The sequence below is a fragment of the Varanus komodoensis genome, unplaced genomic scaffold (genome assembly GCF_004798865.1).
Source record: "Varanus komodoensis strain SLA01 unplaced genomic scaffold, ASM479886v1 scaffold18_3, whole genome shotgun sequence".
NCBI lineage: Eukaryota > Metazoa > Chordata > Lepidosauria > Squamata > Varanidae > Varanus > Varanus komodoensis.
The window spans coordinates 14,118,824-14,141,262 of record NW_025335549.1 but is presented as its reverse complement, the minus strand read 5'-3'; the positions used below and the strand labels follow the sequence as shown (position 1 = coordinate 14,141,262).

The 22,439-nt window shown below is 50.7% G+C and overlaps 1 protein-coding gene across 2 annotated transcripts; it reads right to left on the bottom strand.

Annotated features, from left to right (window-relative positions):
- Positions 1 to 1,651: 1,651 nt before the first annotated feature.
- On the bottom strand, positions 1,652 to 21,442 carry LOC123022091 (synaptotagmin-like protein 2). 2 transcript variants are annotated; one of them, XM_044427500.1, is made up of 16 exons: positions 20,927 to 21,442; positions 20,204 to 20,355; positions 16,667 to 16,766; positions 14,650 to 14,743; positions 14,452 to 14,545; positions 12,395 to 13,549; positions 11,199 to 11,297; positions 10,027 to 10,118; positions 8,974 to 9,075; positions 8,045 to 8,214; positions 7,427 to 7,529; positions 7,069 to 7,230; positions 5,566 to 5,644; positions 5,121 to 5,220; positions 4,153 to 4,358; positions 1,652 to 2,952 (listed from the first exon to the last, which is right to left on the bottom strand). In XM_044427500.1, the coding sequence occupies exons 1-16, from the start codon at positions 21,025 to 21,027 to the stop codon at positions 2,807 to 2,809; spliced, it is 2,955 nt and encodes a 984-aa protein (XP_044283435.1). In that variant the 5' UTR covers positions 21,028 to 21,442; the 3' UTR covers positions 1,652 to 2,806. The 2 variants fall into 2 exon arrangements, with proteins under 2 accessions (XP_044283435.1, XP_044283436.1); XM_044427501.1 differs by lacking the exons at positions 14,452 to 14,545; positions 14,650 to 14,743; positions 16,667 to 16,766; positions 20,204 to 20,355; positions 20,927 to 21,442 and adding an exon at positions 14,339 to 14,447.
- Positions 21,443 to 22,439: the final 997 nt, after the last annotated feature.

Here is a 22,439-nt window from a genome sequence, read left to right as displayed (position 1 = left end):
CGCTGCCCCCGGCTGGGAATCCACGGGAGGCCCCGCGCCTCTCCCCGTCGCGTCTGCCCCCGTTAGCAGAGCGGCAGCGTTTGGGTCACATAAACGCGCGCCCCGCTCCGCATCCAGGCAAGCGCCCGCATGTCGCCCGGGGCGCCGATTGCAGAAGAAGGTCGCTCTTTCTCCGGGCCCCCTGCTCAGCTGGGGTCAGAAAAGGCGCCCTGGGGCCCTCCGAGTCAGTGCTCAGGGATCCCCCGGCGCTGGTTCGAGGTGCTCCCCAAATCCCACTGGCTGGACTGGGGTGGCTGCAGGGGGTCGGTCTGGAGCGGGATCCATCCCCTCGGCCAAGAGGCAGGTTGAACGTTGCTGGCGTCCTTCTGGCCCTTCTCAAGAAAGGGGCTTCCTCGGAGAAGCGGAGCCGCCTTGGATGAGGCAAGGTCTGCAGACTGCAAGACGGCCCAAGGCCGCGGGGACCATGTCTCCGGAGCTCCGCAGCACCCCGCCGCCGGTTTCCCTCCAGGAGAGAGCGGGGAGCGCCGTCCTTTTCGCCCCCCCCACTCCTGCCGAGGTGGTCCGTGCTTCAAAGATGGAGAAGATGGAGATGCCGCTGCCGAGGAGGGGAGGAAGGGATGCAGGCTCGCAGCATCAGCACCCAACTGTCTGACTCATCATTGGCATCAGCAGCCCAGCCGTACTGCCCACAAGAGAGGGGCAGGCGCTTCTCCGCTCCGCCGCTACCATGTTGCTTAGCAAAGAAGCGCCCTCCCAAAACGCTAAAAAGTAAATTAGCTTCCAGCGAAGGGAAACTATCTCTACACCAAATGTTAATTAGCTAAAGATCTGCGGTGGAAAATTCAAGGCGAGAAACAGCAGGCTCATTGCAGACTGAAACCATGTCTGAGACTGGTTTTCATCTCTGAATAGCGCACTTTGACCACTCAGGAAGGAAGCTACAGACTCAGCAATGCCGGATGCCAACTCAAATAACTCTTGTTGCATTTTTAGACGTGATTTGCTAAATGGAGATCTGAGTTGAACCTCCATGGCTGTCCTCTGGCACCCGGCCCCCTGCTCTTGCGGAAAGTGTGTCCTGCTTCTGCTGTCCCTCTGAAGAAAAGCGACCCAGAGCCGCTTGGCGCCTGCGTTCTTTGCCTCCCCGGAAAAGCATCACGGCCATGGCAGACTGATGCTGCTGCGCCGGGGCATCTTTTGCCCTCCTCTCCCTTTATTCCTTCCCCCTTTTCTGTCATGTCTGTTAGACTGGCTGCAAACAGAGACTGCCTTATCTTTTGATAGCTGCACATGCCCTAGAAAAATGCAGGCATGTTTTCAGTGCTACATGATGGGGATGATAACACAAAAATATTTCACTCATTACCCACGGCTCTATTTGCGTGGGGGGTTTCACCTTCGTACCCCATATCTAGGTGCCTATGGCTGCTTCATCTCTGTCTGCATTAGCTTTCCTACCTGCTTACCTCCATTATCAGAGGCGTGTACAATCAGTTGCTGGGGAACATGGGGAGGAGCTTTTATCCTCATGTCCTGCTTAAGAAGACAAGAAAGCCTGGCTGGATCTGACACTGTGATTCCTACTTGGATTGCAAAGGTTCCACACATAAGAGACACACAACTTTCACAAAAGATCTTCAGCCAGGTGTAATGCAACTGTTTGACTTTTAATTAAAAAGCAAACAATCTGGCAAAGAAATGTTACCATTGAAACTGTCACTGGGACGCGGCAACTGTATCCAGGATGAGGAAAGCAGAGTCTAGCCTTCTCTTGGTTGTCTTCATCCTTCTTGCCTTTACCATTTGTGACTTCATCCTATTCTCCTGCCAGGGCAAGGAGAGTCTGTCAAAGAGCAGGCAGTATTCTCTTTCCCACTCTGAAAAAGGAACCCACTCTGCATTCATCCCATCACTGGCCAGATTGGAGCAGCGGTTGCTCTTAGCAAGAGTCTCGACGACCAGCAAGTACCAGATCCAGCACCTCTTTTGGCCCGTGTCCTAAGCCTGGTTTCCAAGAAGCTCCCTGGGGCTGCATTCCAGGAACGGACGAAGCCGAAGGCAAAAGGGCGCAACCAAAACTGCCAGTGAATGGCAGCTTAAAGCTCTTGCTGGCAAGAGCTCAGGAGCACAAGCGTTCTTGAGTGGGGAAAATGCTGCAGAAAAGCCTCCCCCAGAAACATTAAATGATTGCTGGTTCGAGAAAAGCAGATGGGACCTCCGGGGAAACCCAGAAGTCCGGATTTGGAGGTCCTATACCCCTGCACTAAAAATTATGAATTGATTAGACTGCAATCTTTGGCCCATTCCTGGAAGAGACGTATCCTGGCGAGGTAGATTGCTGGTTTGGGTCAGCGTAAAGCAACATCTGTGTATCTATCCTAGTAGATCCTTTTTGCATGGCATTTACATTAGCATGCACACTTTCTTGGTGTGTGCGTGCATCTCTCCATGCATGTCCGTGTGAGATCCACTGCATCCTTTGCTCCAGAAAAGGAAGACTATAACCACTGTGGAAACAGTAATAAAATAAAATTTACCACCTCCCCTAGAAAATATTTACATCTCTCCCTCTCTGTCTTCTGGGCACAGAGCCACCATCTCGTTAAAAATACTGAGATGCAGTGCATACGGGCGGCAAAGGTAAACTGCCGCTCTTCCATGAGGTTGGGATCAGCTGAGGAAGGATTTCCGTATTGCATCTTTCCAGCTCTTTCTGGGAAACAAAAAGGTGCTTTGCTGCTTCGAAGGATGTTGCAAGCATAATCTGAACAGGCCGGTGCCCGCTCTTGTATCCTTAGCCAAAAATTCATTTCAGCTTTCTCCTTCCAGCCAAGGATCGCAAAGGTAGGGATCCCTCAATCCACTCATTGGCTGTTGTCATCATCTCCTGCCAGAAAGCCACCTCCTCCTGCGTGGAGTCCATCCAGTCCACAGGAATCCCATAGCTGTAGCCTTTAAAAAAGAAGGGACAAATTGTTGTGGAACGTCTGGAGAAAGGGTGGTCTCAGGGGCAAACATTTGTGGGTTGAATCAGATGAAACACCATGTGCGAAACTGGCAATGGTGTGCACAGCTTTTCAAAAGGAGATTGCAGGAACTGGGGACCGATATGGATTGGATGTATGGATTTGTCATATCTGCTCCGTCTATGTTTCATGGATTGTCAGGCATCCTCAACTTGTTTGCTCACCGATGGATTTTTTAACAATGATTTTATTGGTTTGCAGATGTGCATTTGCACTAATGCATATCGGGAGAAGCGCATTTGTGCATTGGCACAGATCCCCCAACTAAAAGAAAAACTGTAAGTCTGTTGAAACTACATGGCCCACAAAAAGCCGATCTTCTGCGGAACCTCTGCGGAATACATGGAGGATTTCTCCGTCAGCTTCACCTGCTCTGTGTGGGAAGGGAGCTTCCATGTTTTGCCCCTGCTGTGGGCAGGACCAGCTGGGCCCACTTCACTTGCTATTTGCACCAGGGCAAGACGTGTCCATCTGCTGCTATGGGAGCTTCCCCCACTGCAAACAGCCAGTACCATGGGGCCCAACATGGACTTGGACTGCAGTGGCACCAGAAGTTGATGTGGCTGCCAGTACCCTTCCGATATGCAAGAGGCCATGAGCAAAAGGACCTTCGCCAGAACCTTGTCCAGACTTTGCAAACCACGATACCAGTCACCAGGAAACCTACATGCCATCAGGGGAGCACAAGGGACCTCTGGACATGTGGAAAAGGGGTGCAGAGCATCTGGCCAAGGGGTCCAACCTGCTGGGGACCACCAGTTGGCCACCCCCCCCTCGCTGTTTGGTGGTTTCCCAGCTTTTGTGCAGTCCTCACCTGTTAGTCCCATATATTGGCATTATGACACTTAAAATGTATGACTTATAGCCCAGCTTTTTTCTTCTTGCAAGTGTCCCAGGCGGCTTACATGGTCTTCCCCTCTCCATGCTGTCTTCACAAGAACCCTGTGAGGTAGGCCCAGTGGAGAGGCAGTCTTGTGCGCTTCACAGCTGAGTGGGTATTCGAACCTGCCCCTCCAGAGTCCCAGGGCAACCCTCCAACTGCTCCATCACCCTGGCCGTCTCCAACCTGCTCTGTGTCTCAGTTGCGGCAAGCAGACTGCAGGGACACAGCAGGGAAGGCCCATACCTGTCCCGAGCCCCAGCCGGATCCCCCCGAGGAAGTGGTTGGTGAGCTTCTCGTGATCCCAGACGGTCAGCTCTACGCACGCGTCCTTCAGGTCTTCCGTGTGGAATCCATCGTACACAATCGTATGGTTAAAGACAGGGTTGGAGTCTCTCTTGACAATTCGGGTTTTCTGGTAGCTCTTCTTGCTGGTGTCTGGAAGAACGTAGCTTTGGGGAGAGGAGGAGGAGGAGGAAGAGGCATTGTCTGTTATTCAGGATAGTAACAGGCCATTACTATTCGGAATGTTTCATCAGCCACCCTGCCATCATGATATAAATACTATCCATCATTTATACAGCAGCTTTGAGCATTTACAACAACCCTGCAAAGTAAGCCGGTATTAATATTGTCCCTGATTGCAAACAGGAGAGGGACAGAAGCTCAGAGAAAGTGGCTCTCTTAGGCCCTTGCCAAATGCACGTTTGAATGGAGGTCTTTTGGATTCCGTCTCTCTTAGCCACTGTGTGGCACTACCATGCCCAAGCCCCGCAGAGTGGAGTTTAAGCCAGGACCAGGGAACTTGTAGTCCTCCAGACATGCTGGCCTACAACTTCCATGATTCTGCAGCACTGGCTGTGAGAGCCAAGACTGATTATCATTTGCCTGGAAGTCCACGATTCCTCCAACAAGACCCGTGATTCCAGCATTTCTCGCCTTGTAACCAAAGACTGTTTTCCCCAACATGATGCCTTTCAGACAACCAATCCCATCACCCATCATGGGGCTAGTGGGAGTTGTAGCCCAGTATGGCACCGGTTGGATTACAAGTCCCACAATCCTCAGTTGGCTGAGCTGATGGAAGCTACACATTTAGCGGGTGTCAGGTTGTGGGAGGTTGTCTGTTCAAATATCGCGACCCTTTCTTGGTGTGACAGATGAAGGGCTGGTTGGAAAATGGCTGTAAATAAATAAACCATGACCACACGTACCATTTCACAAAGGAGTCCACTCCAGAGGGCCGTAACTGAGGGAGGTCCTTCGTGTCTTTCACCCAGATGTGTACCTCACCTGATGGAGGAGTCTTCCGACCTGGCAGGAATGGGAACAAGAAAGGGCTCTCTCATGACGGTGGTGATGTTCGCTTTTACGTATGAGCACATGCAACAATGTCTTGTTGTCACCCCGGTTGGCTGGGACTGATGGGAATTGCAGTCTACCAGTATTTGGAGGAGCATAAATTGCCTTCCCCTCTGTTAAGAATAAAGGGATGAAAAGCAAGACCGGAGGGGAGGTTTAGGGGACCTTCCTTTACTAGCCTGGAGAAAAATCCATTTGGATCCCAAGAGTATAAAATACCTTGATTATGGCAAGGCACCCACTGTTGAATAACATGGAAGAGTTAGTTTTCCTCAGAGAGGTACAATGCAACCTTACCGAGACTTCCTGGTGGAATATACTTGATGGACAGATTCATCACCCCACGGTGATCCACAGAATTGATGGCCGAGAGACTCTGGAAGAGAAGGAGCCAGGGCTCTTAACAGTCCTTCCAGGCCAGGCTGACCCCAAACACTTTGCAGCACAAGAAGGACCCGCGCCAAGCAAGATATGTTGCACGATGCTCCTTTGGGCAGTGCAGCTAAGCCAGGTTTGGGTCAAACCCAGAGATGTTTAGATATGAGCAGGAGCCTGTGCTGGTCTACGAGAAATTACTTCTGTTGTACGTGGTCCAAGCCAAGCCAGGTGTTCAGCCCCCCACTTTCCAGTCCAAAAACGGTTCCTTTCTGTTCACTTTGAATGGGGCCCGGAGTGAGGAATTGGAGTGTAAGCAGTGGAGGGTGATTCTGTGTCTATTCTGTGTTCCTAGTCTTGTTTTTGGACTGAGTCCACTCTGCTCCCGACCTTTAATGGCCTCCATCACTTAAGGAGCAGGGTACCTGGAGGAACATAGGTCTCTTGGGAGTGGCCAGATCTGATACCCGCCCTCGGTCTGTCTGGCCGGTCTTGCTGACACTGACGGGCAGCAGCTTTCCAGCATTTCGGGTGGCGTTTTTCCAGCCTTACTGGAGATGCTGGGGGTTGAACCAGGGACCTTCTGCATGGAAATCAGGGTCCCTCCCACTGAGCCAAGCCCCGCCCACTGCTTGCTTCCACCCGGACCTGCTCATTCTTCTAAGCGCCTCAGTGCAGGGCCCCTGCACATACCCTGTGCTGAGGCGAACTGGGTGTTAGTCAGAGGATTCTGGAAAGCTCTCCAGGGGAGGGTTCTCCTGGCACCTCCCCTAGTGCTCAGTGCATGCCAAGCAAACAGCTTTTGCATTTTAATCCTGCAGGTAGCTTGATATGATCAGTGTGACCTTTCGCTTCAGCCAGCTGGAGCCAGGGGTCAGACTAGATGGCCTGGGAGACCCCTCCTGACTCGCTCTGTTTCTCTTTTCCACATGTAGATTTTGCCTGCTTTGCTTTTGTGCAGAGCATCTCAGGAAGATGGTGGGATCCTCTCTGCCCTGCGCTTCACAGGTGTTGGGTCCTGTCTGTCCAGATGCGGAAGTGAGGGAGAGCCTCCGTTTCCGAGAAGACACTTCCAAGTGTCCAGGAATTCTCTGTTCTGGAAGGAGGCAGGTTGGTGGAGCTCACTTCAGTGGGTCGCCCTGGCCGTGCGACACCCCCTTGCACAAGTGGGGGAAGTGGGCATGATGGGATTGAGGGGGGTGTAAGAAACGTGACAGGGATGCCTGCCCATAAAACAGTATGAAATAAAATCTTGTTATTTCAGGAATGAATCATGGAAAAACACCTCCAGAAACAGAAAAAGGCCCAAATCACAGATGAGTGAAAGCAAAAATAATCTAAAAAAATGCCCCACAATGTATGATTAAGCATTTCTTTCCGGTCAAGAAATCCAGCTTTGGTAGGGTTGTGTTGAAAGGCGCTTACCCGTGGTTTCAGCATGTACCAGTTCAGTTTATTATTCTGCCAATCCCAGCCAGCCAGGTCTATTTCCATCTCACCCAGGAAACTGTTCCGCCCTAACGGGTCATTGTGCCACACAGAGAGGTTCAGTTTCTGAATCAGCAAAACCATTTTTTCTATTTTGTACTGCAGAGAAAGGAGAAAGGAGACCCTCAGTGGAGACCCTCTTTAAAGCTTCGCCTCATCCTAAAGGACACCAGGGCATAGCGGCCTTCATCAGGTAACATGTAGCTTGACCCTGAGAAACACCTGCTAGATCCTGAATTCACAGGCGCTGGGGCAAAAATTCTAATATCTCTGGGTAATCTGCATCCATCCTTACCCGCAGCACCTCATTATAAATGGGGCTCAGAGTTCTTTTCTTCACTGAGGTTTTCCTCTTCCCCATCCGTGCTTTGTCTGGAAGCAGGTATGTTTTGACATACCTGGAAAGAAACAGGCATGGAATGAACAGTGCATGCAAATCTCGAGTCCTGCCCACAGCACCTGCCCAAGTTAATTCGGTCTCCCACTGGGTTGGCATCCAGGTACTCAGTGGAGTTAGGAACGAACCCGGATGAAAGCGGGCAGCAGACAAACTGCTGAGACCAGGAATGGGCAAAGGAAGCTTGGGATCTACAGTAGACCTCTGGGAGCTTCTGCATTGGCCATGCTGTCTGGGGATGATGGAAACTCGCTCCGCATGTCTGGAGGGCCCTAAGCAAGGGAAGGCTGGGCTAAACTATTATTATAGATGGCAGATTTGTCCCCAATATCGTTCAGCAGTTAAGCATAAAAAACATACACAAAGACAACCAGAGAAACTGGCTTCTCTGTGCACACCCTCCATCCTCAGTTGCTGGCTAGTCTTAGCTCTGGATCATGGGCTTCCCAGCTCTTCCCTCTAAATGCAGCCTTTGGGTCGGATGGATCTAGCTAGGACATTGTTCTCTTAACTCACGGGTCTGTTCTCCCCTTCTTTTCATCCACGATAGCCAGGTCCTGGCACTGAGAAACAAAAATTTGGAACTCCCGGTTTTTCTCGTCATAATCCAAGGCGAACTGGACCAGCCCCTGGGCACTGACGCTCCCAAAGTCTCCGCTGTACACGCTCAGGACGCTGCCGCTCACCTGAAAGAGGGACGATCGCAGTGCATGTTGCTCAGGTTCAGGATCACTTCCTTTCAGGTACAGAGAGAGGAAGCTGCCCAGGCTCCTGCCTAATTTGCACCCTCTGCCACTTGCTTTGGTCCCAAGAAATGTTCCTTCCTAGAGCCGACACTTTGTACTTCCTGGGTGGAAGCGACGCAGAAGGTAGCTGGCCTTGCACACAAGGTTCCCAGCCAGTCAAAGCTTCTTCCCCACTTCACCAGCCAGTTTTGCTTTTCCTCCCTCTTCTTCTACCATCTGGTGACTGTCCCTGAGGTTGCACAATTTCAGCTCCACTCCAAGGCTGCAATCCTCTCCCAAGGCATAGCCACGGGCAGTGAGACCTCTGCTGGCACCGTCCCCTTGGCTTTTGGCTCAGCTCATCACTGCAGGGCCCAAGACCTTCTCTGGAATCAGCTTCAGGCTTTGGGCTAAAAGAGGTTCCGCACCCATTTGGAAACACCAACATGAAACATTCCAGTGCTTGGGGGAGTGAGGCAAGGCAGGGAAGGGAATGGCAGGAGTGGAGAGGGCAGGAGTGGAGAGGGAGGCGGTGGAGGAGAAATGCATGCTGAGAACAGCCTTTCTCAACCTCCAGGTGTTTTGGCCAACAGCACCTGCAGGGCCAGGGCAACACGGGCGATGGTCAGGAATCTGCAAGAAAAGATGTCAGGCCGGGAATGGCTACCAGCTGCAGGCCAAGACGTCAGGCCGGGGACGGCTACCACTCAGGGCACCTACCGAAGAAACCGAGGCCATATCAGAGGAATGGCTCCCCACACTCGGACATTTCTTGTGCCTGCTGAATTGGAAGCTGAGTTCGGAAGCCGTGTCTGATTCCGTCTGCAAATCAAACCAAGAAGGGCCTTCAATGGGGCAGCAAGGGGTCGTGGGTGCAGCAGCCTTCCTCCAACCCAGCGCTCCCCTTGGACTATGGCTACTGGACAGCTGGAGTCGTAGCCCAGCACACCAGAGGCTGCCAAGCCGGACAAGCCTGGAGTAGAACGACACAAGCAGTTGGGCTGGGCTGTGGGCACGGTAGGAAGTTTGAGATACGGTCCCAGGCACCGCCACAATCCGGCAAAGATCAAACGGTCCATCCACAAGCAGTTTTCAGCAGTCGCTGCGTAAGAAGAGCCCTGTGCTGGATCAGGCCAGGGTCCCACTGGTCCCACACAAGGCACACACCGAGGCCAGCTAGCTACCCATGCGACCCACAAGCTTTGGCCCTGCTCCACCATGGACTTTGGCCTGTCCCTCAGCATACGTTGGGCTGCTCTTGAAGACCATTCAGAAGCTGTGCCCTTGCAAAAGGTGACAGCCAATTCATAACTGGGGCCAAGAAATCCAGAGGCACAGCGCCAGTCCTGGCCTGCTTGCAAGGACTGCCTGGATCTCCTGAGTCTGACTCGAGGTGCTGATTTTAACCCTGGGACCACCATACCTGACTGCCTGCCTCCTCCAACCGGAGATCAAGACTTGGGCTCTTCTCTGGGTCCCACCCCCAAGTGAGGCAACAAGGAAGAGGGTCCACTCACAGGTCTACTTTGTACTAAATGTGTTGTAGTTGAGAAATTCTTTTTAAATGTTGCTTATTGGAAAAAATATATAGGGGGCTTTGTATTTGCAGTGTGTTTTTAGGAACAGTGGTGAACCGCCAGGAAGCTTCAGCTAATTGGGTAGCTTATCTATGGAACAGATGCACAAATAAACCTTTAGAACGGCCCATCTGCTTATTTACCGAATGCCAAAAAGACTCGGTGAACGTGAGTCGGGAAACCTGCAAGGACTTACTTCGGAGAGCAGGAGGGGGGTGGATTTCGTCAGATCCTTGGCTCTCTCGGGCTCAAGATACTGGTGGGTTAGCATCTGAGGCTTCGTATAGGCTGGAAACCAGAAAAGGAAAGCAAACATGCAGAGAACACACATGGGTGCCACGTTCTGCGACCGCAAAACTTTCTGTGATTAGTCTCTGCTATCCCATAAAGCAAGGCGTGCAATTTAATTTTGGTTACCAACTACCCTGGCTGTTGCAGGAGGTTCCATGGCCCAGTCAAGACACTGTGACAGACCCGAGAGAATTTTGAAATGCACAGGGCTGCTCATGCATTTTGCAGCTATCTTTTTTTCTTGAATGACAATCATCTCCAGGAGGATGGAGTGAAAAAGGAATCCATGTCCTTTTCGTTCACACGTCTTCAGGGATGGATTCAGCTCCCTCTTGTGGTTGAAAATAAACTTACTGGCTATCCAAAACGACCTGAGCGAAATCTGCTGTTGTGAAAAAGGGCCGTGTGACACGGTATCCTTCCACAAGTGTGACTGGAAACCCGTGGTGAGATGCAGGAGTGGTGAGAATGGCAGAGCAGCCCTGCTGGTTTTACAGAACGGGTCAGGGAGAATTTTTACGAGCCAGTTTGGAGGCATGCTTAGGATTCGGTCGCAAAAGTTTCATTTTGAACGTCTGATCGCAATTGTCGTGACCGACCTCCTTGCAGGGCGAGCTGCTCTGGTTGTCCTTATTATGCCTCTGGATGCCCCTGTATCAAGTCCTGGCCCAATTTCAGGGGCATTCAGAGGAAGGCTAAAAGGTAGCTGAGTTCATCATCGGGGCAACTCTTGTTCAAAGGGTTTTCTGCTGCACTGCCCACTTTCAGGAATTGCCCTGTTTCTGTAGCTCTTGATGCAAGTGTGATCTTGCCACAAATCCTCATTCTCTGGAGCTGCTTCCTCTCACCACCAGAGTGAGCTGGAGATTGCAAACCTCAAACATTCAGCTTTCACTCCGGGAAAATATGCAGCCAAAGGCCAGGAGCGCTGCAGAGCTCCCATGGACAACTTTTCCATCGATCAGGCATACCTTTGCCATGCAGTGGCTCCTGGGGTTCATTCAGCTCTGCCAAAGACCGTTTTGCAGCATGCCTTGCAAAAGCCCTCCAGCCTGCCCAACGGAGGCTATTACTTACTTTCGGTGGTTGTATAGAGGTTCACCATGCTCTTTGCAAGATGGTAGCCATTGGGGCGGGTTATTTTCTTGGCAATGGGGACTCGATATCTGTCAGCCTCTGGAATATATTGGAAGGAAACAGGGCCATATTAAACCATGAAAGAAACGGGTGTTCCTGTTACCAGTGCTTAAGGCTTCTTCTGCTTCTCTTGTTTATTTGCTCGAGGGATTATAACTTGTGGACCAGATACACAACTTGGTGTTCTTGCTTAGGGAGTTTGGGCACCTAATGGCTTCCCCACCCCTCCCACCACAACCACTTTTCGAAAGATGAGTGTGAGGAGATTTTTAAGCCTGGAATGTGAATTCTGAGGCATGAAGGGCTGGTGCGTGAAATGGGATGGCAAAAGAAATCTTCCACACATGAGCAATTGGTAGCACACAAAGGTGGCTTGTTCCCCCAAATTAAGCCAAACTGTGGTAATCAGTCTGGGTTCAGATGACATGGCAGCTGACCAAGACTAATTACCCAGGATAGGTTGCAGTGTTGTGAGAACCAAGTCATACCATGGGAAAGCATTACACAGAGCGGCCAGCATAACAAACCAGATGGAGCCGAGAGTATTTTATGGTTGCTGCTGATGTCATTTTGCCATCATCAAAAGCAAGTTTGAACTTTTAGATTCTGAAAATTGCTCTACAGGGTTCCATGTTCAAGCATAAGATTACTGTGAACCAAGTTTAAAAGATATGTCTGATTTTACTGTTATGAAAGCTTTGACATTACTCTGAATGCACTGTGTGTGCTATAAACTTTTTAAACTTTGGTTTTGTTTATGTGGGTTGAGAACCACAGACGATCTTTCCCGTAATCTCAGAGAAAGCCCTTTGTATGTTTCTCCATCAGTTCTTGGAGGGTCAATTGCACAGGCTAGATTTCCCCACCCTCAAAAATTTATTAATTGGCACATTCAAATAAGTACCATGCCAGATTAATGGCTTGCTTTGCAGGGGAAGAGGCCAAACACCATTAAAAGTTTTCTTGATGGGCATTGGATGTGTGCAATGACACTGAACTATCGCAGATGTTTCACTGTTCCAACATTTTAACCAATATGCTCAGTATTTACCTGGCAATGTAGAACATGCTTGCAAGAGTTCTTTTTTGTATAGGCCCACACAAATCTGCGCTTTTGAACCAAGTGCCGTCAATACCTGAAAGCAAAGAGGACGCCATTTCTTGAGCCTTCCCTCTTTCAGCAGCAGCTTCGTTCTGCAGCAGGTTCCCTTCTGAGCTGCACATCTGTTGCTCCTCCACAGAGACCGTCTCCTTCCCTTCCAGCTCGCCCGCAGTGCCCACATCAGAGTTCTCTTCCGCAGCACTGGCAGCCTGATCAGCGTCCTCCGAAGGGACAGATTCGATCAGTATCTGAACCCTACCAGACAACGAATCATGCCTGTGCTTGCTTTCTTCTGCCATGACAAACTCATCGGCGGGTGTCTCTGGCTCGAAAATAATCCCCGCTTGCTGTGGGGCTGGCGTCTCGAGCTTGATGGACGGCACGCGGATCGGCAGCTTGGACCTCCTCGGGCAGCGCGGCACTTTCTTCTCCTCCTCTGCTTGGGACGACTTCCCATCCCCATCACTGAGGTTGCTTCTGTTGATCATTGCCCCTTTGCTTCTGCCGTAGGTGGACCTGGGGATGGCTGATCCAGATCCCTTTCTTGGGGGCGATATGTAGGTGGGCTCATCCTCACTGGAAGATATGGAGGCTGGTGTTCTGTAGGGGACTCTGGTTTTGGGGTGCACAGTACCACTGGGTCTGTCGTCACCACTTTGGGTGCAAGGGGCGGAGAGTGACCAGTTCAGTCTGGATGGCCTCCCATTCCCTTCCATGTTGTTGGCCCTCTCTATGGGTTTTTCGGACATATCGTTGGCCAAGGCAGACTCACTTCCCTTCTCCCAAAAGTTCTTCAGGTTCTTGAAATGTTCCCGATCAAGCCCAATTTCCTCATCTTTGTTACTCATCGAGGAAACAGTGTAGTTAGCTCCGTGTTTCACTGGATGGCTGTTTTCCTTTCTTAGGGTGGGCAGCCTTGAGCCTTTCAGTGATTCTTTTCTGGAGAGACCCAACTCATGTGTCTCAGCTCCATTGTCTGTGTCTGTGATGGGAGAGGACAATCCCCTGCTGGACTTTCTCTTCACAGGTATCCTGCTAGGAGTGAGATCTTCTTCACTCTGAACTGGTCGAACTGCTTGATGTTCTGCAGCAGGATCCACAACCTCCCCTCCAGCTGAGCAAAGGAAACCATCAAGCTCCCCTTCAGCAAGTTTCGCAGACATTCTCGCATCCTGCAAGTTCTCGCATCCTGCAAGAAAAGGCAGGATCCTCAGAGCCTCATAGAGCCCTGCCAATCTACCATGCAAGAATAAAGTAAAAACTGTTCTAATATTTTTAGCAAGTGCACTGCCCTCTGGTTTTGGGGAGCTGCTCAGGAGAAGACCCCGATGCTGGGAGTGATAGATGGCAAAAAGAGAAGGGGACGGCAGAGGCTGAGGTGGCTGGATGGGGTCACTGGAGAGGTGGGTTTGGGGTTGGGTGTACTCCAGGAGATTGTGCAGGACAGGAGAACCTGGAGGAATGTTGTCCGTGGGGTCGTGAAGAGTCGGGCATGACTTTGCAACTGAACAACACACAGCATCTGCCCAGAAATCCTGGAAGCTTAAAACCCGTAATTCTTCACTGATAAACAGGACCCTGTCTTGGTGAACTGAACCCCATACAAACACTATGATAGGTTAAACCCACTGAGAGGGAGAGTTTCCATATTCTGGAAGAGCAACCTGGGTGGAGGGCTGCACAATCTCCAACTGAGCTCTGAGGGATGGTGGAGGACAGGAGAGCCTGGAGGAATGCTGTCCATGGGGCCATGATGGGTCAGGCACGACTTTGCGACTCAACGATCAGGAGCTGCATTTTGGCAGAGCCAGAAGCCAAAAGGGCATGTGGGGGGGAATCTCCCCTGCAGTCATTCCTGCCTTGCATTAGATGAGCAGATGCCTCCCAGATCAGGACCTACAATCTCTAGGGCTAAGCGCAGTGGCTGCATCACTCGGTCATCACTGCCATTAAATCACTGCCCGTTGCCTGCACTCACCGTCTTCGCCACGCCGGCGTTTCCGCAGGACCGCGTGCTGCAAAGCATTCCACTTGACGAAGCAGCTCCGTGGGAAGAGACCTTCAAAGCATACGTTAATAAATGAAATGTACCTTTCCCATACTCTGGTGAGTCGCTTCTTGTAGCCAGGAATGGACTTACTCCAACGCCACTGTCCACTGGCGAGGTATCATCCAGGCTGGATCTCTGTAGGAAAAAGAAGAGTTGGCTTTCTCTGCTTGGATGGAAAGGACTGTGCTTGGGGATGCTCAGCACAAATGGGGAGCTCTCGGGGCCATGGGAACTGCTACCTTTTCTGTAGTGGAGGGCAGGGTAGACAGCCTCAGTCTTGGCTTAGGCTTGGCTCTGTGTTCTTGTGCCGAATCCAAAAAAGGCTCACACGATCTATGGGGACAGAACAACCTTTTACTAAAAGACACAGTATCTGAGCTGTGAGAAGTCATGGATTTGATTTCAAGGAAGATGCTGCTCCTGTGCCTTTCCTTTCCCTTCCTCTTTCTAGTTGCTCTTTTTAAATACTTTTCCTACACCTGTTTTAAAAACCAACCAACCATCCAGGTGCATCTTTCAGATGGACCCAAGCAAGGCCTTCCGAAACTGGGAAGGCAGGCTACCAGTGAAGAAGTGGAGCATGTAGAACAGAGTGACATCCAAGGGTCAGAGGAAATGAGAGATTCATTGCCACCACGACCTGGCGCTCTAAGAGGTTGGCAGCCAGAGAAGCCACCCCGGGGAAGGGCCTTCTTGGGGACCCGAAGCTTCATGACCTTGCTGGGCCTGAAGGGGGCATGGTAGCAATCAGAATCAGCTTGGTCTCAACTTTCCTTTAACTCAGGTAACTCTGGAGAGCTTGTTGATCATGTATTACACAAAGCTTCTATGGATCTTCTGTCTCCATGTGCTGATGTAGCTCTTCTTTGCAGACTGGCTGTAACTTCTGCACCAGAAATTTTCTGGGCTGCAATCACAACTGTCCTGCTGGACTTCAGAAGAAGCTGTAAGCAGCATTCGAGAGTCCCTGATCTCAAGAAAAGCCAATACAAAAGGGGCAGGAATAACAAGCAACCTGACAAGGGTGGTGAGGTGGGTAGTATAAGACCACCAGGAGTCCACCAACTTGGACTGCAGACAACCATGGAAAAAGCTGTTCCTAAATGTGCATAATTCTGCAGGAAAAAAATTAGGTGGAGGCAACAGGTGACCCAAAAATGTAGGAAGACCTGAAAGGCCATCCTCCAATCGATTTTAAACCTGACATGAACACACTGAAAACTGCTGGCAAAACTCTACACCATGTGTGCAAGGGGACTGAACTTCCACGTCAGTGTGTATCAGATCGCAACCTGCATTTCAGATCCGGGGGAGCCAGCTCCCATTTTGCATCGTTTCCCTGATCATTTTTCTGATGAGACTAACTGGAAAAAGGACTCCTTAGTGACAGCAACTGGTTGCACTCTTAAATAAACACGCTGGCAAGTGTTACTGTTGGGCTGCAACATCTCAGCTGCTGGATTAATGATTAACTATTCTCTTGGACCCTTGCTCAGAATGGGTCCTTTGTTGTTTTCAGTCAACGAAATGAGGAAACAATAAAGTGAAACATGGTCCTGATTGGATGTTTCCAAATAAGTGAAGGTGACCATGAATGTATGTATGCGTGTCCTTGTCTCTGGCTTCAAAGCAAATGTTGCAGCAGGAATCGCCTTAACCAATCCTACTTGGAGTAGCCAGGAAGCGTGGCCAGATACTTTTTAACCTGACAGAAGCAGGTTTGCTTGGCGCTTGGCTGAAAAAAGTGCTGTTACAGTGTGACAAGGATCCAAACAATAGTGCTGAGACAGATAATGAATTGTTCTGGGGTACTTCTTTGCATTTAAAAATGTAATAATAATAATAATAATAATAATAATAATAATAATAATAATACGCAGTCTCCAGGCCTCTGGCTGAGGATACAGCCCTGTGCAGTGCTCCTCATGAGACATGCTAGGTTGCAAAGGCCGGGAGATGCAGCATTCTAAGCATTCTGTTCTGCCTAAACATGTTTAGGGTTATGCCCTCAATCACACCAGGAAAAACGATTTGGTAATGCATGGTTTAGGACAGAGATGTGGAGGCGCCACATCTGAGCTGCTAAATTTCCTTCGGTTCCCCCTTGGCTTCTCTTAGTCTGCAAAGTGCCACGTGTCCAGGTGGAGCTGTGAAATAACAACATCAGTAACCAATATCATGCCAGCTCTTTGACCCAGGGCTGCTTCATTTGCCATGGTTGTTCTCCATCTGAGACTTTCCTTAGTTAATCATTACCTTTCTTCTTCTGAACTAGGGGAGGGCAAAACGGTGGCTTCCGACGGCAGTGATGCCTCCCCGGATTCCGGACTCTCTCGGGCATGCTCGTTATTCTCATCTGTTCAAAGAGCCAATAATATCCCATTAATATAAAAAGTGCTGCTGTGTTTTGCTTGGCAGGGAAGGAGCTGCAAAAGGAAGCGGGTGGCATATGATAACAATGCCAGGCTAAACTGGGCAAAGTTAAAATGCGGGTACTGGAGAGACAGGCCTGCTGGAGAAACCCTCGGCACCACCGCGAGGCTCAACATTTCCTTCCTTGTTCCAAAGCCAGAGGGAGCGTTTGTAGCAAACAATTATTTGGGCACACGCTTTTGTGGCGTGTGGTCCCTTCGTGCCAAGGCATGAGAGCATTCACGCATCTTTAAGATGCGGCAAGACTCTTCACTGCTTCTGTGGCGATATGCTGGCGGGGCGGCCCTCTGCCAACTGTGCCTCCGCTGCCCTTCTTCCAAACAGTGCATGGCCTGCTGGGGATGGAAGCAGCTCTGCACAGCTGTCTCCTGCACCAAACATCTGGCTCACCCCTGGCCAGCGACCTGGGCCATGCAGTTTGGCTGGCTCCACCCGGCCTCTGAGGCCATGGGCTTCCTCGGGAGGAAGGGCTATGCAGGAGCTCCTGACTGGGCTGGGACTTGCCTGGGAAACTGGCATTCCTGGCTCTGGCCTCTTTAACTCCTGGCTTTGCAGACTTCAGGAGGCTGTTCCATATCACAACTCCTTGCGCTGCTGGGACGGCTGCCTATGGCAGCCCTGGTGGGGTGGCAGTGCCAGGCCTGGGCTACTGACAGCAGTAAGACAAAGCCACCAGGGACAAGCCTGGAGGTGCAACTGGCGAGCAAGCCAGGACTGCAGAATGACCAAGGGACGCCCCCCTGAACAACAACGCAGGTACACGCAAGGCCTCAGGAAGTGTGTATTTGCCCCTTTCCTCTGCAGGAGGCTTTGGGCCATCCAGCCTCATGGTTTTCCTTGCTTCAATAGTGAGCTTTTGGTCAGGAAGGCCTTCGTGTGTCTGCAGAATTGCTGGAGCCACCCCGAGACATTTCTGGCCAATGGTTTTAATCTATTGCACTGCTTGGGCTGTAATGGAGCCCAGCCTTATGGAGTCCAAGTACTGGGCTGTTCTGATTTCATCTTTGATGCCCCTCAGGTCTGCCCGTTCCATCTTAGCTGGAGGGAAATGGATTTCCCCAGCTACAAATGCACGCATGCGCGCACACATGCACACACAGAAAGACTTGGATCAATCCATCTGGACTCTCTCTGGGGGAGTAGCCCATTAAATTTACTACAACACCACTGGGTACCATCCACGTGATTGTAAAAGCCACACTGATGAACGTTCACTGCTCTACCTGGCTACCAAAGTTCGTGCTGCTTGAAACCCCTGCAATGCTTAAGGATTTGCCCAGGAGCACTCAAAGGGCTTAGCAGCTTGCAGGGAGCCCCTGATGGCTCGTCCAGGAGCAGGCATTCGAGCCTGCCTGGAATTACTGCTCACCAGAAAGCAGACAGCTGGCAAGATGCTCCCTGCAAACCAGTCTGTGAAGCTCATAGTCCAGCCTGCAGAACCGTCACTGGAGTGATCACCTCTGCTAGGGAAGCCCAGTTTGCACTCTGCTTCAGGGCGGCCAGCGAACGAACGGGCTCAGCCTGAACAGCAAACAGGACGTGGCAGAAGCTGTCAACGCCGCCGTTAATCCATTCCAGGATTTTAAGGGAGCTGCTTCCTGTTTGGAGTCAAAGTCATCTGATCTTGGCAAACAGAAGAGAAGGCAGAGGCCAAGTCGGCTAATAGAAGGATATCCCCCTTGTTTGCCCTGGCATGGGAAGAAGCAACGGCTTGGAACAGCTGAACGACACACCATGCGACTGCACGAGCTTCGACTCCGACCGTTGCTTTCGCGTTTAAGCACAATGGCGATCCATACGGGGTGATGAAGATGAAGACAAAGGTGATGATGAAGATGATGCACACCTGGGAGACTGGATGCGCCCTGGGCTATGCACAGCTTGTCAAGACCTGATTACTCCATGCCAATCAAATGGGCGTTTGACCTCGCAGTTCAAATATGCATTGCATAATGTTCAGGCTTTTACTGTAACTCTCCTCCTTGGAGACTTCTCAGAACTAAAATTCCTACGGCTCACCTGAGGAGCAATGTTGGCAGAAGACTTTAAAGTAATTCTGCTTGGGGTTAGCTGGGCTTCTTTTTATGTTAAATGCAACACCCCGCTGTTACTAAAGGCACTCCAGCAGCATTTTTTAAAAAGCTACTTTCAAAATAATAATATAATAATATACGTGCTTATGAAAATAGTGGCTTAGAGAAGGACAACTAGGAGCGAAAGGAAAGTGACATGCTTAGCTCACAGTTGTCCAACCAGTTCAACTTGCTTAGTTCTTTGTTTTTATTGAAGCTTTAGCTGTGCTAAGATCTGGACCTTTAACAAATGACTGCTCTTTCCAACGGAGGGCTGGTGAGCAACCAAATTTCAGAGATATGCAACTGCAGAAAAATATAGATGCCTTCGCTGAGTTATTACTCTTCTTATGCTCCATGAAAGAACTCAATTTTAAATGTATGGCAGCAATTCAGGCGGGATACACGGACACAAACAAAAGCAAACATAAAAACCTCGACGTTCCGTCCATGCCAGTGCAGTGGCAGCCCAAACATTATCAATGCATTGAAAGCAGCACCAAAGGTCGGGGTGGATGCACCCACCAATCTGCTGGCAGCCTGCTCTCAAGGTCTCCGGTCTGTACAGGTGTTCTTCCTTCCCATTCCTATTTCCTTCTCACCTGCCATCCTCCTCTCGCCCAGGGCAGATGAACAACAGAGGCAAGAAGGAGGCAGTGCTTCTGAGGCCAACCTTTTAATTAGGAAAGGGTGAGCATTTCATTGTAGTTGGGCTTGTTCAGGATGTACCAACAGTGGCAAAGTTCTGGGACACAGAGAGCCGGAGATTAAAAACCTGAGATCTGAAAGTGTTTGAATGTGAGACTGCACACCTGAGAACTTGAGATCTGGACAAGCAAAGAGAAGCAATGGCTGGCTGGGCTGGGGAATGCCGGGTAGTAGGAATTTTTCTTTAGTCATGCCTGGGATTGCACCCTAAGCAGAGGAATCCCCAGGAAAACACTCAGGGGCTGTTCCCATCAGTGGCCAAGTTCTGGGAGGACCAGACCATGAACGGATACTGACCATGATGGCAATTGTAGCCCCCCAGTATCAGAGCTACTGTGTCTCTGAGTCCTGGGTGCTGGAAACACAACTGGGATGTCCTGTCGCACTCATATCCTACTTGTGGGTTTCCCATGGGCAGTTGCCTGGCCACTGCGTGAACTGCATGCTACACAACACGGGTCTGATAACAGCAGCATGGAGCGCCATATGCTCTCACGATTGTGCGCTGGATCCTGGCTCCCCCAGGCAAGGTTCAGAGGGCCACCTGCACCACGCATGCCATTAAGGTTCAAGTACTTACATCCAGAGTCACTCCTTTTCTTTTTAATGGAAGCTCGGAGTAGCTCTGTTCCTTCCAATTCCTCCTGGAACCGCTGAGCCTTCACCTCATGGAACCATTGGCCGGTCAGACATTTCTTTTTCTTTTCATCCTTCAGCGACCTTTGCATCCGTCTAAGGAGCAATGAAAAGCAAGCTAACGCCACGTGTTTCGGAACACCGTAAGGCCAAGATTCCTGACTCCACACACACACTTCCCAGGTTTCCCCTGTCTTGGTGGCCTCCAGAAGTTATAGACTACAATGCCTAGCCTTCCGGACCATTGGCCATGCTGGCTGGAGCTGATGGGAGTTGGAGACCAGCACATTGGAGGGCCCCAGGCTGGGAAAAGCAGGGTAGGAAAGCCTGCTTGGGGCCTGTGGGCACTTATGGCAATTTGAGGAACTGTCCTGAACACCAGCACAAGATGGCTGCCATGGGAGATGGGACTAGGTGCAAGCCACAAGCAAGCTCCTCAAAAGCTGCAAGGCAGGGGAAGAGTCAGGACCCCACCAGTGCCTTCGAACCTCTCATTTCAGTGCCCGCCAGCCTCTCTCTATATATCCATCACGCTGCATCCCTTCTCCTCGACGGCAGGACCATGAAACCCTCACTCATGCTCCACCAGGATCTCATCCACGGCAAGCTCAGTCTTGCAGAAGAAACTCACTTCTCAAAAATGCACGGACATTCAACGCAGTCCTACCTTATGCGATCCCCATCCTTCCTTTTGAGTTCTGCATCTCTCTGAAGCACCTGCATCAGCTTCCCATACTCCTCCTCGGTCAGAAAATTGAGGTCCAGCATCTTTCCCTCCTGGCAGCACTTCAGCCCAGCCAAGCGCGCGCATACCAGAAGCAGCGACGACAGGAATGAGGAGGCCACTGAGCCGTGAACAGAGAGCCTGCGGGGGATTATTTCAGGTCGGGATACACATGTAATTCTTGCCGTTCACAACAGCATTTTTTGCAGGTGCGCCTGGCGGCAGATGCAAACTGGAACTCCCCCGCACAGGTCTGTTCTTCTTTGGCCCAGTTCTCTCTACAGCATGCCCCTGCGGACGAAAACAACCTTCCCGGGAGAGTTTGGCCCCTTTGTCCATCCACAAGTGGAAGAGTCACTGTGTCCACTTCACTGCACGGTCCAGACGAGAAGAAGGGCAGCTATTGGCTTGGAAGAAAGTCAGAGGATGAACGTGCCAGCTGTCCCGGTACCTGCTTCCTGCCAATACGATGTCTGATTCAGTTGCTCCTGCAAGGAAAACAAAAAAGGGAGAGGAAAGCAGCAAGATGCCTTTTTAGATAAAGGTGACATGTGGCGATCGTATGTGTACTTTGGTGGTGCTTAATTGCGCCCAAGCACATGATATCTAGCAGGCAGCTCTGCACCTGTGAATTCGTGCATACATTTGTGTTGAACTGTAAGAGATCTTTCTATGGAAGCGACCTGAAAACGACAGTTCGTCTCAGCCTCAGTGAATCGCAAGGGCAAACAAAGTGAGGAGACAGTGTCAGTAACTGCCTTAGGGGAAGGAACGGCCGGCTCGTGTCACCCTGATCTTTCCAGCTCATACCCTTTTCTGGTTTTGTTCAACTTAAAATTATTTTAGGTTTTCACTTACAGCTAGACTCACAGATCTTTCCAGTCTGAAGACTAAGGCAAAGAGAGTGTCCTAACGTTACAGAAACCTCTACCAGAAAGGCTGTCAAGGAACAGTCCTCTTTTTGAAGGCATTTTCCATTTGATGGTCTGTCTGGTTTAAAACTGTGAAGTAGGCAGTCTGTGTGCCTGGGCAGCAGGTATGTTGTGACGATCGGATATGCAGCAGAGGCAGAAGCCAACCCCGAACCAGGCCGTCCACTGCTGATGCAGCCCAGCATTTCTACTCAGTGATGACCATTGCTTCTCGACTGGCAGCTATAGATCTCAATTATTTATTTTTATTTTATTTATTAAAACATTTTTATGCCGCCCCATTCGCCGAAGCCTCGGGGCGGCTTACAACACTAATTAGCACGTGCAACAGCTACGTCAGTCTGGTCCTCTCTTGCCCTGCAGTGGATTTCTCTCCCTGGAAGTCACCCAGTCCCTGCTTCCTCCTGAGAAATAGCCATCTTTCTTCTTCCAGGTGGCTGGCAAAGAGCCACAGCGACATTCCTCCATGCCCTGCAGCTTAGGGAGCCGCATGAAGCCCACTTCTGAGGAACAGCGACAAAAGC

Bases quoted from the DNA above. Each gene is read 5' to 3' on its own strand.
- LOC123022091 (XM_044427500.1), bottom strand. From the start codon at position 21,027: ATGCTGGACCTCAATTTTCTGACCGAGGAGGAGTATGGGAAGCTGATG. The intron at 14,546-14,649 runs GTAGCAGTTCCC...TTTTTCCTACAG, and splicing joins TGCCCTCCACTACAGAAAAG to AGATCCAGCCTGGATGATAC. The intron at 5,221-5,565 runs GTAAGGTTGCAT...CATTCCTGCCAG, and splicing joins TATTCCACCAGGAAGTCTCG to GTCGGAAGACTCCTCCATCA.